The sequence below is a fragment of the Balaenoptera physalus genome, assembly GCF_965194825.1.
Source record: "Balaenoptera physalus genome assembly, chromosome: 16".
Classification (NCBI taxonomy): domain Eukaryota; kingdom Metazoa; phylum Chordata; class Mammalia; order Artiodactyla; family Balaenopteridae; genus Balaenoptera; species Balaenoptera physalus.
The window spans coordinates 41,916,224-41,929,237 of NC_138898.1; the positions used below are offsets into that span (position 1 = coordinate 41,916,224).

General features: G+C 42.0%; 1 protein-coding gene across 4 annotated transcripts in view; it reads right to left on the reverse strand.

Moving 5' to 3' along the window:
* The window catches only part of TASP1 (taspase 1), a 385,678-nt gene that overhangs the window by 63,982 nt on the left and 308,682 nt on the right, over positions 1–13,014 (reverse strand). The window contains exon 13 of one of the 4 annotated variants that reach the window (XM_082428629.1): positions 7,767–8,779. The exons of 2 other annotated variants lie outside the window; for them this stretch is intronic. In XM_082428629.1, coding sequence (XP_082284755.1) covers positions 8,713–8,779 — 67 coding nt within the window. In that variant the 3' untranslated portion in view covers positions 7,767–8,712. Of the gene's footprint in view, positions 1–7,766; positions 8,780–13,014 lie in introns of those variants that run through there. One more of the 4 variants, XM_082428635.1, reaches the window with a different exon arrangement.

Consider the following 13,014-nt stretch of genomic DNA (forward strand, 5'->3'; position numbering starts at 1 on the left):
GTTCACCAACAGAGGAATGAACAAATACACCATGTTACATTCATAGGATAGAATACCATCCAGCTATTAAATGATCTAGAGCCAAGCATAGGCTCACAGATGTGTCATAAAAATATAATGTGTATAAAAGCAAATTGCAAATGGATATGAAAGTATTATACAGTCTTCAATCATTTAAAAATTCACAAAACAATACTGTATTATGACTGGACACTGACACAGGGAATTAAAGTTTTAATTATGCATGGGAGGACTAACAACCAACCTCAAGATAACAGTTACCTCTGGGGATGGCTGACAGTGAGTGGGTGGGGAAGGAGAGAAACTTTACAGATAATATTTTATTTCTTTTTTAAAAAAGAAACCTAATATAAAACCATATATATAACCTAAAACATGTATATGTACATATGGAAAAGTGTTAATACTGGTTAAATCTGAGTATTGGGTAAAGTACAACTGTTACATTATTTTCTGTATATGTGACATATTTAAAACTAATTACTGAGATTGGTTCAAGATGGTGGAGTAGAAGGACGTACTTTCACTCCCTCTTGTGAGAGCACTGGAATCACAACTAACTGCTGAATGATCATCGACAGGAAGACACTGGAACTCACCAAAAGAGATACCCCACATGCAAAGACAAAGGAGAAGCCACAATGAGACGATGGGGGGGGGGCACAATCACAATAAAATCAAATGCCATAACTGCTGTGTGGGTGACTCACAAACTGGACAACACTTATACCACAGAAGTCCACCCACTGGAGTGAAGGTTCTGAGCCCCACATCAGGCTTCCCAGCCTGGGTGTCTGGCAACAGGAGGAGGAATTCCTAGACAAATCAGACTTTGAAGGCTAGCGGGATTTGATTGCAGGACTTCAACAGGACTGGGGGAAACAGACACTCCACTCCTGCAGGACACACACAAAGTAGTGTGTGCATCGGGACCCGGGGGAAGGAGAAGTGACGCCATAGGAGACTGAACCAGACCTACCTGCTAGTGTTGGGAGGTCTCCTGCAGAGGCAGGGGGTGGCTGTGTCTCACGGTGAGGACAAGGACACTGGCAGCAAAAGTTCTAGGAAGTACTCCTTGGTGTGAGCCTTCCCAGAGTCCGCCATTAGCCCCACCAAAGAGCACAGGTAGACTCCAGTGTTGGGTCACCTCAGGCCAAACAACCAACAGGGAGGGAACCCAGCCCCACCCATCAGCAGACAAGTGGATTAAAGTTTTACTGAGCTCTGCCCACCAGAGCAACAGTCAGCTATACCCACCACCAGTCCCTCCCATCAGGAAACTTGCACAAGCCTCTTAGATAGCCTCATCCACCAGAGGGCAGACAGCAGAAGCAAGAAGAACTACAATCCTGCAGCCTGTGGAACAAAAAACACATTCACAGAAAGATAGACAAGATGAAAAGGCAGAGGGCTATGTACCAGATGAAAGAACAAGATAAAACCCCAGAAAAACAAATAAATGAAGTGGAGAGAGGCAACCTTCCAGAAAAAGAATTCAGAATAATGATAGTGAAGATGATCCAGGACCTCGGAAAAAGAATGGAGGCAAAGATCGAGAAGATGCAAGAGATGTTTAACAAAGACCTGGAAGAATTAAAGAACAAACAAACAGAGATGAACAATAACTGAAATGAAAAATACACTAGAAGGAATCAATAGCAGAATAACTGAAGCAGAAGAACGGATAAGTGACCTGGAAGACAGAATGGTGGAATTCACTGCTGCGGAACAGAATAAAGAAAAAAGAATGAAAAGAAATGAAGACAGCCTAAGACACCTCTGGGACAACATTAAACACAGCAACATTTGCATTATAGGAGTCCCAGAAGGAGAAGAGAGAGAGAAAGTACCTGAGAAAATATTTGAAGAGATTATAGTTGAAAACTTCGCTAACATGGGAAAGGAAATAGCTACCCAAGTCCAGGAAGCGCAGAGAGTCCCATATAGGATAAACCAAAGGAGAAACATACCAAGGCACATAGTAATCAAAATGGCAAAAATTAAAGACAAAGGAAATTTATTGAAAGCAGCAAGGGAAAAACAACAAATAACATACAAGGAAACTCCCATAAGGTTAACAGCTGATTTCTCAGCAGAAGGCTACAAGCCAGAAGGGAGTGGCATGACATATTTAAAATGATGACAGGGAAGAACCTACAACCAAGATTACTCTAACCGGCAAGGATCTCATTCAGATTCGATGGAGAAATCAAAAGCTTTACAGACAAACAAAAGCTAAGAGAATTCAGCACCACCAAACCAGCTCTCCAACAAATGCTAAAGGAACTTCTCTAAGTGGGAAACACAAGAGAAGAAAAGGACCTACAAAAACAAACCCAAAACAATTAAGAAAATGGTAATAGGAACATACATATCGATAATTACCTTAAATGTGCATGCATTAAATGCTCCAACCAAAAGACACAGGCTTGCTGAATGGATACAAAAACAAGACCCATATAAATGCTGTCTAAAAGTGACCCACTTCAGACCTAGGGACACATACAGACTGAAAGTGAGGGGATGGAAAAAGATATTCCATGCAAACGGAAATCAAAAGAAAGCTGGAGTAGCAATACAAATATCAGATAAAATAGGCTTTAAAGTAAAGAATGTTACAAGAGACAAGGAAGGACACTACATAATGATCAAGGGATCAATCCAAGAAGAAGATATAACAATTATAAATATATATGCACCCAACATAGGAGCACCTCAATACATAAGGCAACTGCTAAGAGCTATAAAAGAGGAAATCGACAGTAACACAATAATAGTGGGGGACTTTAACACCTCACTTACACCAATGGACAGATCATCCAAAATGAAAATAAATAAGGAAACAGAAGCTTTAAATGACACAATAGACCAGATAGATTTAATTGATATATATAGGACATTCCATCCAAAAACAGCACATTACACTTTCTTCTCGAGTGCTCATGGAACATTCTCCAGGATAGATCACATATTGGGTCACAAATCAAGCCTCAGTAAATTTAAGAAAATTGAAATCATATCAAACATCTTTTCTGACCACAACGCTATGAGATTAGAAATGAATTACAGGGAAAAAAACGTAAAAAAGACAAACACATGGAGGCTAAACAATACGTTACTAAATAACCAAGAGATCACTGAAGAAATCAAAGAGGAAATAAAAAAATACCTACAGACAAATGACAATGAAAACACGACGACCCAAAACCTATGGGATGCAGCAAAAGCAGTTCTAAGAGGGAAGTTTATAGCTATACAAGCCTACCTAAATAAACAAGAAAAATCTCAAGTAAACAATCTAACCTTACACCTAAAGGAACTAGAGAAAGAAGAACAAACAAAACCCAAAGTTAGCAGAAGGAAAGAAATCATAAAGATCAGAGCAGAAATAAATGAAATACAAACAAAGAAAACAATTGTAAAGATCAATAAAACTAAAACCTGCTTCCCTGAGAAGACAAACAAAATTGATAAACCTTTAGCCAGCCTCATCAAGAAAAAGAGGGAGAGGACTCATATCAATAAAATTAGAAATGAAACAGAAGTTACAATGGACACCGCAGAAATACAAAGCATAAGAGGCTACTACAAGCAATTCTGTGCCAATAAAATGGACAACCTGGAAGAAATGGACAAATTCTTAGAAAGGTATGACCTTCCAAGACTGAACCAGGAAGAAAGAGAAAATATGAACAGACCAATCACAAATAATGAAATTGAAACTGTGATTTAAAATGTTCCAGCAAACAAAAGTCCAGGACCAGATGGTTTCACAGGTAAATTCTACCAAACATTTAGAGAAGAGCTAACACCCATCCTTCTCAAACTCTTCCAAAAATTGCAGAGGAAAGCACACTCCCAAACTCATTCTATGAGGCCACCATCACCCTGACACCAAAATCAGACAAAGATACTACAAAAAAAAGAAAATTACAAACCAATATCACTGATGAATATAGATGGAAAAATCCTCAACAAAATACTAGCAAACAGAATCCAGCAACACATTAAAAGGATCATACACCATGATCAAGTGGGATTTATCCCAGGAATGGAAGGATTCTTCATTATATGCAAATCAATCAATGTGATACACCATATTAACAAATTGAAGAAGAAAAACCATATGATCATCAAAAGAGATGAAGAGAAAGCTTTTGACAAAATTCAACACTGATTTATGATAAAAACTCTTCAGAAAGTGGGTATAGAGGGAACCTACCTCAACATAATAAAGGCCATATACGACAAACCAACAGCAAACATCATTCTCAATGGTGAAAAACTGAAAGCATTTCCTCTAAGATCAGGAACAAGACAAGGATGTCCACTCTTGCCACTATTATCCAACTTAGTGTTGGAAGTCCTAGCCACGGCAATCAGAGAAGAAAAAGAAATAAAAGGAATACAAATTGGAAAGAAGAAGTAAAACTGTCACTGTTTGCAGATGACATGATACTATACATAGAGAATCCTAAAGATGCCACCAGAAAACTGCTAGAGCTAAGCAATGAATTTGGTAAAGTTGCAGGATACAAAATTAATGCGCAGAAATCTCTTGCATTCTTATGCACTAATGATGAAAAATGTGAAAGAGAAATGAAGGAAACACTCTCATTTACCATTGCAACAAAAACAATAAAATACCTAGAAATAAACCTACCTAGGGAGACAAAAGACCTGTATGCAGAAAGCTATAAGACACTCATGAAAGAAATTAAAGATGACATAAACAGATGGAAAGATATACCATGTACTTCGATTGGAAAAATCAATATTGTGAAAATGACTATACTACCCAAAGCAATCTACAGATTCAATGCAATCCGTATCAAATTACCAATGGCATTTTTTACAGAACTAGAACAAAAAAATCTTAAAATTTGTATGGAGACACAAAAGACCCCGAACAGCCAAGGCGGTCTTGAGTGAAAAAAACGGAGCTGGAGGAATCAGACTCCCTGACTTCAGACTATACTATAAAGCTACAGTAATCAAGAAAATATGGAACTGGCACAAAAACAGAAATATAGATCAATGGAACAAGATAGAAAGCCCAGAGATAAACCCACGCACCTATGGTCAACTAATCTATGACAAAGGAGGCAAGGATATACAATGGAGAAAAGACAGTCTCTTCAATAAGTGGTGCTGGGAAAACTGGACAGCTACATGTAAAAGAATGAAATTAGAGCCCTCCCTAACACCATACACAAAAATAAACTCCAAATGGATTAAAGACCTAAATGTAAGACCGGACACTATAAAACTCTTAGAGGAAAACATAGGAAGAACACTCTTTGACATAAATCACAGCAAGATCTTTTTTGATCCACCTCCTAGAGTAATGGAAATAAAAACAAAAATAAACAAATGGGACCTAATGAAACTTAAAATTTTTTGCACAGCAAAGGAAACTACAAACAGGACGAAAAGACAACCCTCAGAATGGGAGAAAATATTTGCAAACGAATCAATGGACAAAGGATTAATCTCTAAAATATATAAACAGTTCATGCAGCTCAATATTCAAAAAACAAACAACCCAATCCAAAAATGGGCAGAAGACCTAAATAGACATTTCTCCAAAGAAGACATACAGACGGCCAAGAAGCACATGAAAAGCTGCTCAACATCACTAATTATTAGAGAAATGCAAATCAAAACTACAATGAGGTATCACCTCACACCAGTTAGAATGGGCATCATCAGAAAATCTACAAACAACAAATGCTGGAGAGGGTGTGGAGAAAAGGGAACCCTCTTGCACTGTTGGTGGGAATGTAAATTGATACAGCCACTATGGAGAACAGTATGGAGGTTCCTTAAAATACTAAAAATAGAATTACCATATGACCCAGCCATCCCACTACTGGCCATATACCCAGAGAAAACCATAATTCAAAAAGACACATGCACCCCAATGTTCATTTCAGCACTATATACAATAGTCAAGTCATGGAAGCAACCTAAATGCCCATTGACAGATGAATGGATAAAGAAGATGTGGTACATATATACAATGGAATATTACTCAGCCATAAAAAGGAACGAAATTGGGTCATTTGTAGAGACGCGGATGGATCTAGAGACTGTCATACAGAGTGAAGTAAGTCAGAAAGAGAAAATCAAATATCGTATACTAATGCATATATGTGGAACCTAGAAAAATGATACAGATGAACTGGTTTGCAGGGCAGAAACTGAGACACCGAAGTAGAGATCAAACGTATGGACCCCAAGGGGGGAAAGTGGTGGGGTGGTGGTGGTGGTGTGATGAATTGGGACATTGGTATTGACATATATACACTAATATGTATAAAATGGATAACTAATAAGAACCAGCTGTATAAAAAAATAAATGAAATAAAATTCAAAAATTAAAAAAAACTAATTACTAAAGAGGAGCAAAAAACTGAGAAGGAAAACTAAATGAAGTGGTGAGTTTAGAAGACTTCCCACATGTTTGTGACTCTAACACCCCTTGGCATCTGTGGGTGCACACACGTAGCAGGAGATGGCCAGCTGTGCGGGTTGACGGCAATGATGCTGAGGCTGGGACGCTGCATTCACCTGCTCCCACTTTCCTTCCTCTGCCGACTTCTCCCTTCCTCTCTCACACGCACGTTCTGGGGTAAACAGAACCCTGGACTGGGAACCTGGTCCCAAATCCAGCATTTTCTGGACGGAGGCCTCGAGCTTGTCCCACCTTGTTGAGCCCCCTTTTCCACTCCCCCTGCTGTCCTGCTCCAGGAGGAGCCTGGAGACGATAAAATCGCCAGCTCTGGAGCCAAGGGCTCCCACCTGAGCCTGAAACGCCCGGTTACTGAGCATTTCTTTCGTGTTGGATACCGGAGTGGGAAATCACCTCCATCACCTTTTACAAATGTCACAGGTGAGGACCCTGAGGGCCCTGGAGAGATGCGCCCTCCATCTCACGCGTAGATCCATATTTAAACCTGGGTGTGTGGCTCCAAATCCATCTTTCTTCTCACCATTTGGGCTTCAGACTTGGAGATGGTATCTCTGCCCCATCCTGCCTGCACCAAACCAACCTCTGGCTGGAGTGTGAGCCAATGAGGTTTGATTCTCATTCGAGCACCTTCCAAGTTCAAGCAGAGGCCCCTGGCCCCAATGGGCCTTCCTGCCGCCCATCCCACAGGTCACCGTGGCCTCAGCACTCAAGTCTGCCCACAGATTTCTCCCACAGGCTGCTCCCCTGAAAATCAAACTGCAGAAAGGCAAACAGGGTAAGAACTAGACTATGGGCACCTTCTGCATTCTGCTGGGTGAACCAGACATGAGCCCCACACGGCAGGTGTTTCTGCTTCTAGTCAGAAACTGGAAGTTATAGGAATACCAGGCACTGCCCATCCACATCATGTCTGCGTCTTCCAGAGGCCAAGGGCTGAGGACTGAACCTCACTATCCTAACAGGGAATAGTCCCTCGGAGAGTGGGAGAGGAGAAATGGACAAGGCACAGAGTAGAGAAGCGAGAACTAAAGGGAAAAATAGTTGAAACATGCCTTGAAAATAACATCCCACATTCTAGCTCATCTATTTGTCAAAAAAAAAAAAAAAAAGAGGGCTGGTTTTCAGAGTTCTAAGCGTGCTATAGTGCCTGAAGATATGAAGGGGTTAAGTGTTACCTACAGGAAACTGATCACCACAAGTTAACCTCCTCCCCGCCACACACGTGCACGTGTGCGTGCACACACACACACACACACACACACACACACACACAGAGATGTGGGAGAGGCCCACAAGGGCATCAAGGCCTGTGGCCCCCTGGCCTGTGGCCCCAGCAGGGGGCCTGGCACGGGCCTGGCTGGAGTCGGCTTAGAGGAAGGGGCTCTCTCACCAGCATCGTTCACATGGAGATGGTTCAGGGCTCTTCCAGTGAAAGCACTGGCTGTTCTAAAAACCCCACCTAAGGATTGGGGGCTAGAAAATCTGCCCAGCCTGCTGTGAAGAGGTGACCCAAGTCCCCAAAGTCAGAGGCTGGTGGGGTAGCAGTAGGTGGCGCTGCAGGGAAAGAGCCCGGGGCTCCCTTTCCCGTGGGAAGTGACCCGTACTTGGACCACTAGCCCCACTAATCCGGCCCTGCAGTGAGAGCCCTCACCCCACTCACTCAACACCACTGCTGAGGGGCTCAGGGGCCCTTGAAAACAAAGTTGTCTTTTTTCTAGGAGCGAAGACAAATCCTTGGAAAGGATGATAGAGCAAAACGACTTTCCAAATTCCCAAGAGAGTTCAGACTTCACTAGCAGAGTTGTGTGTGGTACACTGGCTTTGTGTTTAAGGAGGTGTTTTAACCCTAAAATCATTGGCATCATCCTGTGTTTGCAAACCCTAAGGCAGAACTTAGAGACAGATGGTACCAGTCGGGGCTCAAGGCTGAAAACGAGAACTTAACTCTGTTAATTTAAACAGAATGAAAGCATATTGGACAGATACTACGTAGCTTTAGAAAGATTCAAATGAATAAAACCACATCACATGTTAATGAAGAGGGATGCTATATCATTTAGGATTAGGTTTAGCTGCATTAGGTTAGAGAGAAACAAGGTAACCATGGCTTAAATAAGATAGAATTTTATTCCTCTCCTGTGAAAAATACATCGGGAGGAAAATAGTCCCAGGTAGGTATGGGGTCCAGGATCCCTCAATCTCACTGTTTTACATTTCTATGCCAGCAGTCTCACTTCATGGTCTAAGATGACGTCCCAAGCTCCAGCCATCACGTCCATATTCCTGCCAGCAAAAAATAGGAAGAAGTAAAACAGGACTTCCCAGAAGTTGCAGACACCATTTCTCTTTGCATCCCATTGACCAGAACTTAGTCATCCAGCCACACCTAGTTGCAAGAGATGATGGGGAATAAATACCATCTTCATGTGTGGCAGCCATGTGCCCCAGCTAACGCATAGGGATTCTATGATGAATAAAGAAGATGCTGAAGAGAAAATTAGCAGTTTCTGCCACAGGGGCATTAACCATATGAACCCTGAAGGTGACAATTGTAGGTAAAGGGTCCGTCTGCAGCACACCGCCGGGAGCTGGGCTTCTCTCTGGGGAAGTGATGATGGCTGCTTGGATCCAAGGAGAGAAATGCTCTGTTCCAGGAAGTTCCAGAACCCTGGCCCCACAGCACCTAAAGCCTTCAGTAATGTTGCAGCATAAACGTGATGCTTGTCTCTTGGCCCAGACCTGGTGTCTTGAAGCCTAAGTTAAACACAGGGACCTACCACCTTCCAGTCACCATTCAAACCCCAACACCGAGCCCAGGGACTGGTTGGCTCTCAAAGAAATGTTTGTGAAGCTGATGAATAAATCGCTACATTCAACTGCCTCCCACATAAAAATGTGACTATTTTTCATGTGTATGTAAATATTTTTAAATATTCTTGAATTCATAAATTCATAACTTTTTTATCCATGTGTGTTTTCTTAGTGAATTTCTAAGTGTGTGTGTGTTGGGGGGTAGGGGGGTGTGGGCAGGCAGCAGAGTCAGATTCTTGGACCTGACTGCCTGAGTTTGAATCCTTAATCTGCTGCCCCACTAGCTGTGTGACTTTGAGTAAGATATTTAACTTCTCTGTGCCTTAGTTTCCTAGTTTATCAAATATGATTAGCAAATGGAACTGTTGGCAAATGCTAACAGCAAATGCTCATCGGGTTGTCATGAAGGTTTAATGAGCTAATATTTATATTATGTAAAATGTGAGTGTGTGTGTGTGTGTGTGTCACTTAAAACAATGATCAGCACAGATGGTTAAGTAAAATAAAATATTAAAAGTGTAAATCCTCTTGTGTAAAGTCTCATTTTTTAATGTCATAAAGAGATTCTCCTCTGAGCAAAGCTAAAAAGCTGTGATCCAGCCTAGAAGATTTTCAACCTGGTAGCTTTTAGGTTCAAGCATTTCTTAAAATTGCCCGACTCCTAAGAGCAATTTACTTCATCATCATCGAAGATGGTTTCTGTTGCATCTCCTGGGTGACCAGCTCTAGGTTAAAGAGTCACAGAGAAGACACTCTCCTCCACACCCCTCACAGCCTGCTGTCTTGGCTGATGAACCCAGTGCAGGGACTGATGGTATTTCTCTCTCCAAACCCTCCACCTGCCAACTCACTCTCTCCATAGCATACCAGCAGCTGACCATGTTGCACACAGAGATCAATTCCCTTTGATGCCCAGGACCAGACGAGGTCCATATGAGGCTCTCGAACAAAGCTTTTGCTTTGTTTCTAGACAACTTAAGAAGAATTAAAGGAGAAGAAGTGCTCTATTTTCTCAGCCTCCTTTTCCTGCTCAAACAGAAAGAAAAACCCAAGACCCAGGAAGGAACCCACTGAGACAGAGAGAGACATACTTTGAGAAAGAGACAGGAGCCTAGGACAAGGAATGGCTGCAGACTTTAGATTACTGCCTAAAAGATGACGGGGGTGGGGCTGGAGACGTGATCTTTATCTAATCAGACAGTCTACCCAGGAAGTCCCTGAGATCAAAGCCAGGGGGCTTTTTATTTAGCCCTGTGTCAACTTAAAAACAGTTCTGGCAAAGCCACAGATCTGGACAAGCTCACACCTCTCCCTACCCCCACCGCCCTGACCTGTCTCTCCACATCTGAACCCTCTTAACATTCCATTTGGAATAAAACCCTGGGATGAAAAGAGTCCCCGGGATTACTGTAGGAAGAGACAACATTTGATAAAGCCAGGGCAGAAAACGCTTAGCGAAGCCACAGTCCTTCCTGGCTCCTCGGAACAACTAGGTGTACACTCTGGGAAAAGGCGGCACCATTTCATTTCTCTGCATAGATTCCCTGCCACCCACCATCAAAGTCCTGAAAGGTACATGGCCACTTGTCACAAGCATTTTCCCCAACCTGCCAGGCGTTGTGTCAGGACAACTCTGAGGAAAAGCAGCACTAAGGGGGAGCAATCGTACTGTGACATGGGAAGCACAGCTATGGTCCCCAAATCTTCCTTGGTCAAAAGGAGGAGGGGATGGGCATGGTTGAGGGGAGGTGTATTCACATAAAGCAGGAGACACACTAAGACTTGCCTGCTGAAAATGTAGGTGCTGAGGAGACTGGGGACTGGTCCAAAGGGAATGGGGTCACTTCTCAGAAATACAGTGGCTCAAACAGGACAGGAAAGTTGGAATCACACTACAAAGGTAGAAAGAGCTTATTGTTCTTATACATGCTGTGGACTGCTCCTAAAGTTGATTATTAAAATAAATATTTTAGAAGAGAATTTAACATTCATCTTGAGAGAAAACCTTGTTCTTCAACCACAGTAGCATGAAATGGAGGCTTCCTCATAAAAGAATGGAAAAACCTTTTTCTGTCCCCTCCTCTGGACAAAATTTATTTTTTAATAGCCAAATTGATGAGAAATGCATTATTTCTTGTGAGCCTTTCTGGGTTTCTATGTGGTCAGTTCATCACTTTTAGGATGAGTTTTTCTCTAAGAAATGTTTTCTGTTTCTTCCTTGTAATAAGGACAACAATTTGCACTGAAGAGAAATTATCGTTTTAAGCTAAGAAACATGTGAAGTAATTGACTGATGTTCTGTAGGAAAACAGTGCAACTTTCAGGCACCATCTCTGGGATCTGGCTGTGAAATCAGCTTTAAAATCACTCCCCAAAGCTTGTGTAACACTTTACAAAGCATGTCCCCATGGGCTGTCTCTGACTTCCATGGCCCCAACTCACAGGTAAGGAGATGAAAGGTGAGAGCGATTAAGTGACTGGATTAAAAATACACTGGGCATTGTAGGGATCAATTGCCTCGCTCTCTGTGAAATGTAAGTAAATGTGAGGTATGTTTGTAAAATATAACTTCTAACTTCAGGACTTATGAAGACTTAAAATGATGGGCAGGACCCAAAGGTGTGCAAAGAGGGTCTTGTCTACATTTTTTGCAGGAGCATTGGATTTAGACTTACATCCTCAGTTCTCTCTGAAGACTAGTGTGTTTTCATCATGACTGGATGAGAGCCTTTTGGAAGAAAGTAAACTAAGTTTCAATTGGCTTTAATTATGCTCTAATCACAATCATCTATTTCAAATCGTCAGAAAGTGTGAGCTGCCACAAGTAGAAAGGGCTGGATGATGGCGGTCAAAGAGATATCTACAAGATGTCTTTCCATTTTCTTCAATTTTCCAGGCACTGATCTCTTGGCTGGTGCCAAGTCAGGTGGTGGAAATAGCATCCAACACCTCTGCAGAAGACACCTCCTAAACACATATATACATATGTTAGATAATAGACAATTTAAAGCCGGAAGCACCCTTAGAAATCACCTAGTTTAAATTTCCTGTTTTCCAGATGAGAAAACTAAAGCACAAGGGCAGGGGGTGGCAAAGAGTCCTGTTCATGGAGCTGAAGAAAACGCCAGGACTCCTAGCTCTGATGATCACAGTTAACACCATTTGGTCAGATGATACTTTGTTTTTTTCTGCTGCTTCTTCTCTTGGTGGTCAGCTATTTCTTTCTTGCTACTCCAAATAAATAAATCGGAATGTTTCTCTTTGTTTTATACCAGGGTTCCAGCCTGAGAGCGGCTAGAGGCAAGGAACAGAGAGACACTCCATCTAAGTGACCACCAGGGGGTGCGCACAGGACAGCCCGGCCACTGGGGTGTGACCCTAGAGAGTCTCCCTTCTCATGGGAAACACATGTGATACCACAAGTGAGACTATTATCTTTTGTTCTTAGCGAGGGGTTAGAGGTCTCAGGTCCCTTCTGAAAAGCAAGGTTGCACATCTGTACTGGGAACGCAAATCTGCAACATATGTAAACCTTGTGCTTGGGGTTTAGAGCTCTTGTTTGCTTGCTTGCTCTTCTGATATCTGTCTCCATAAATAAAATGGGGAGAAACCTGTCACTTTGATTCCCAAACAAGACAGAAGAGAGCTGTGATTAGATGCTATGAGAGGGCTCACAGGTCTGCTATGGGAAAAGGGATGGAGTGGGA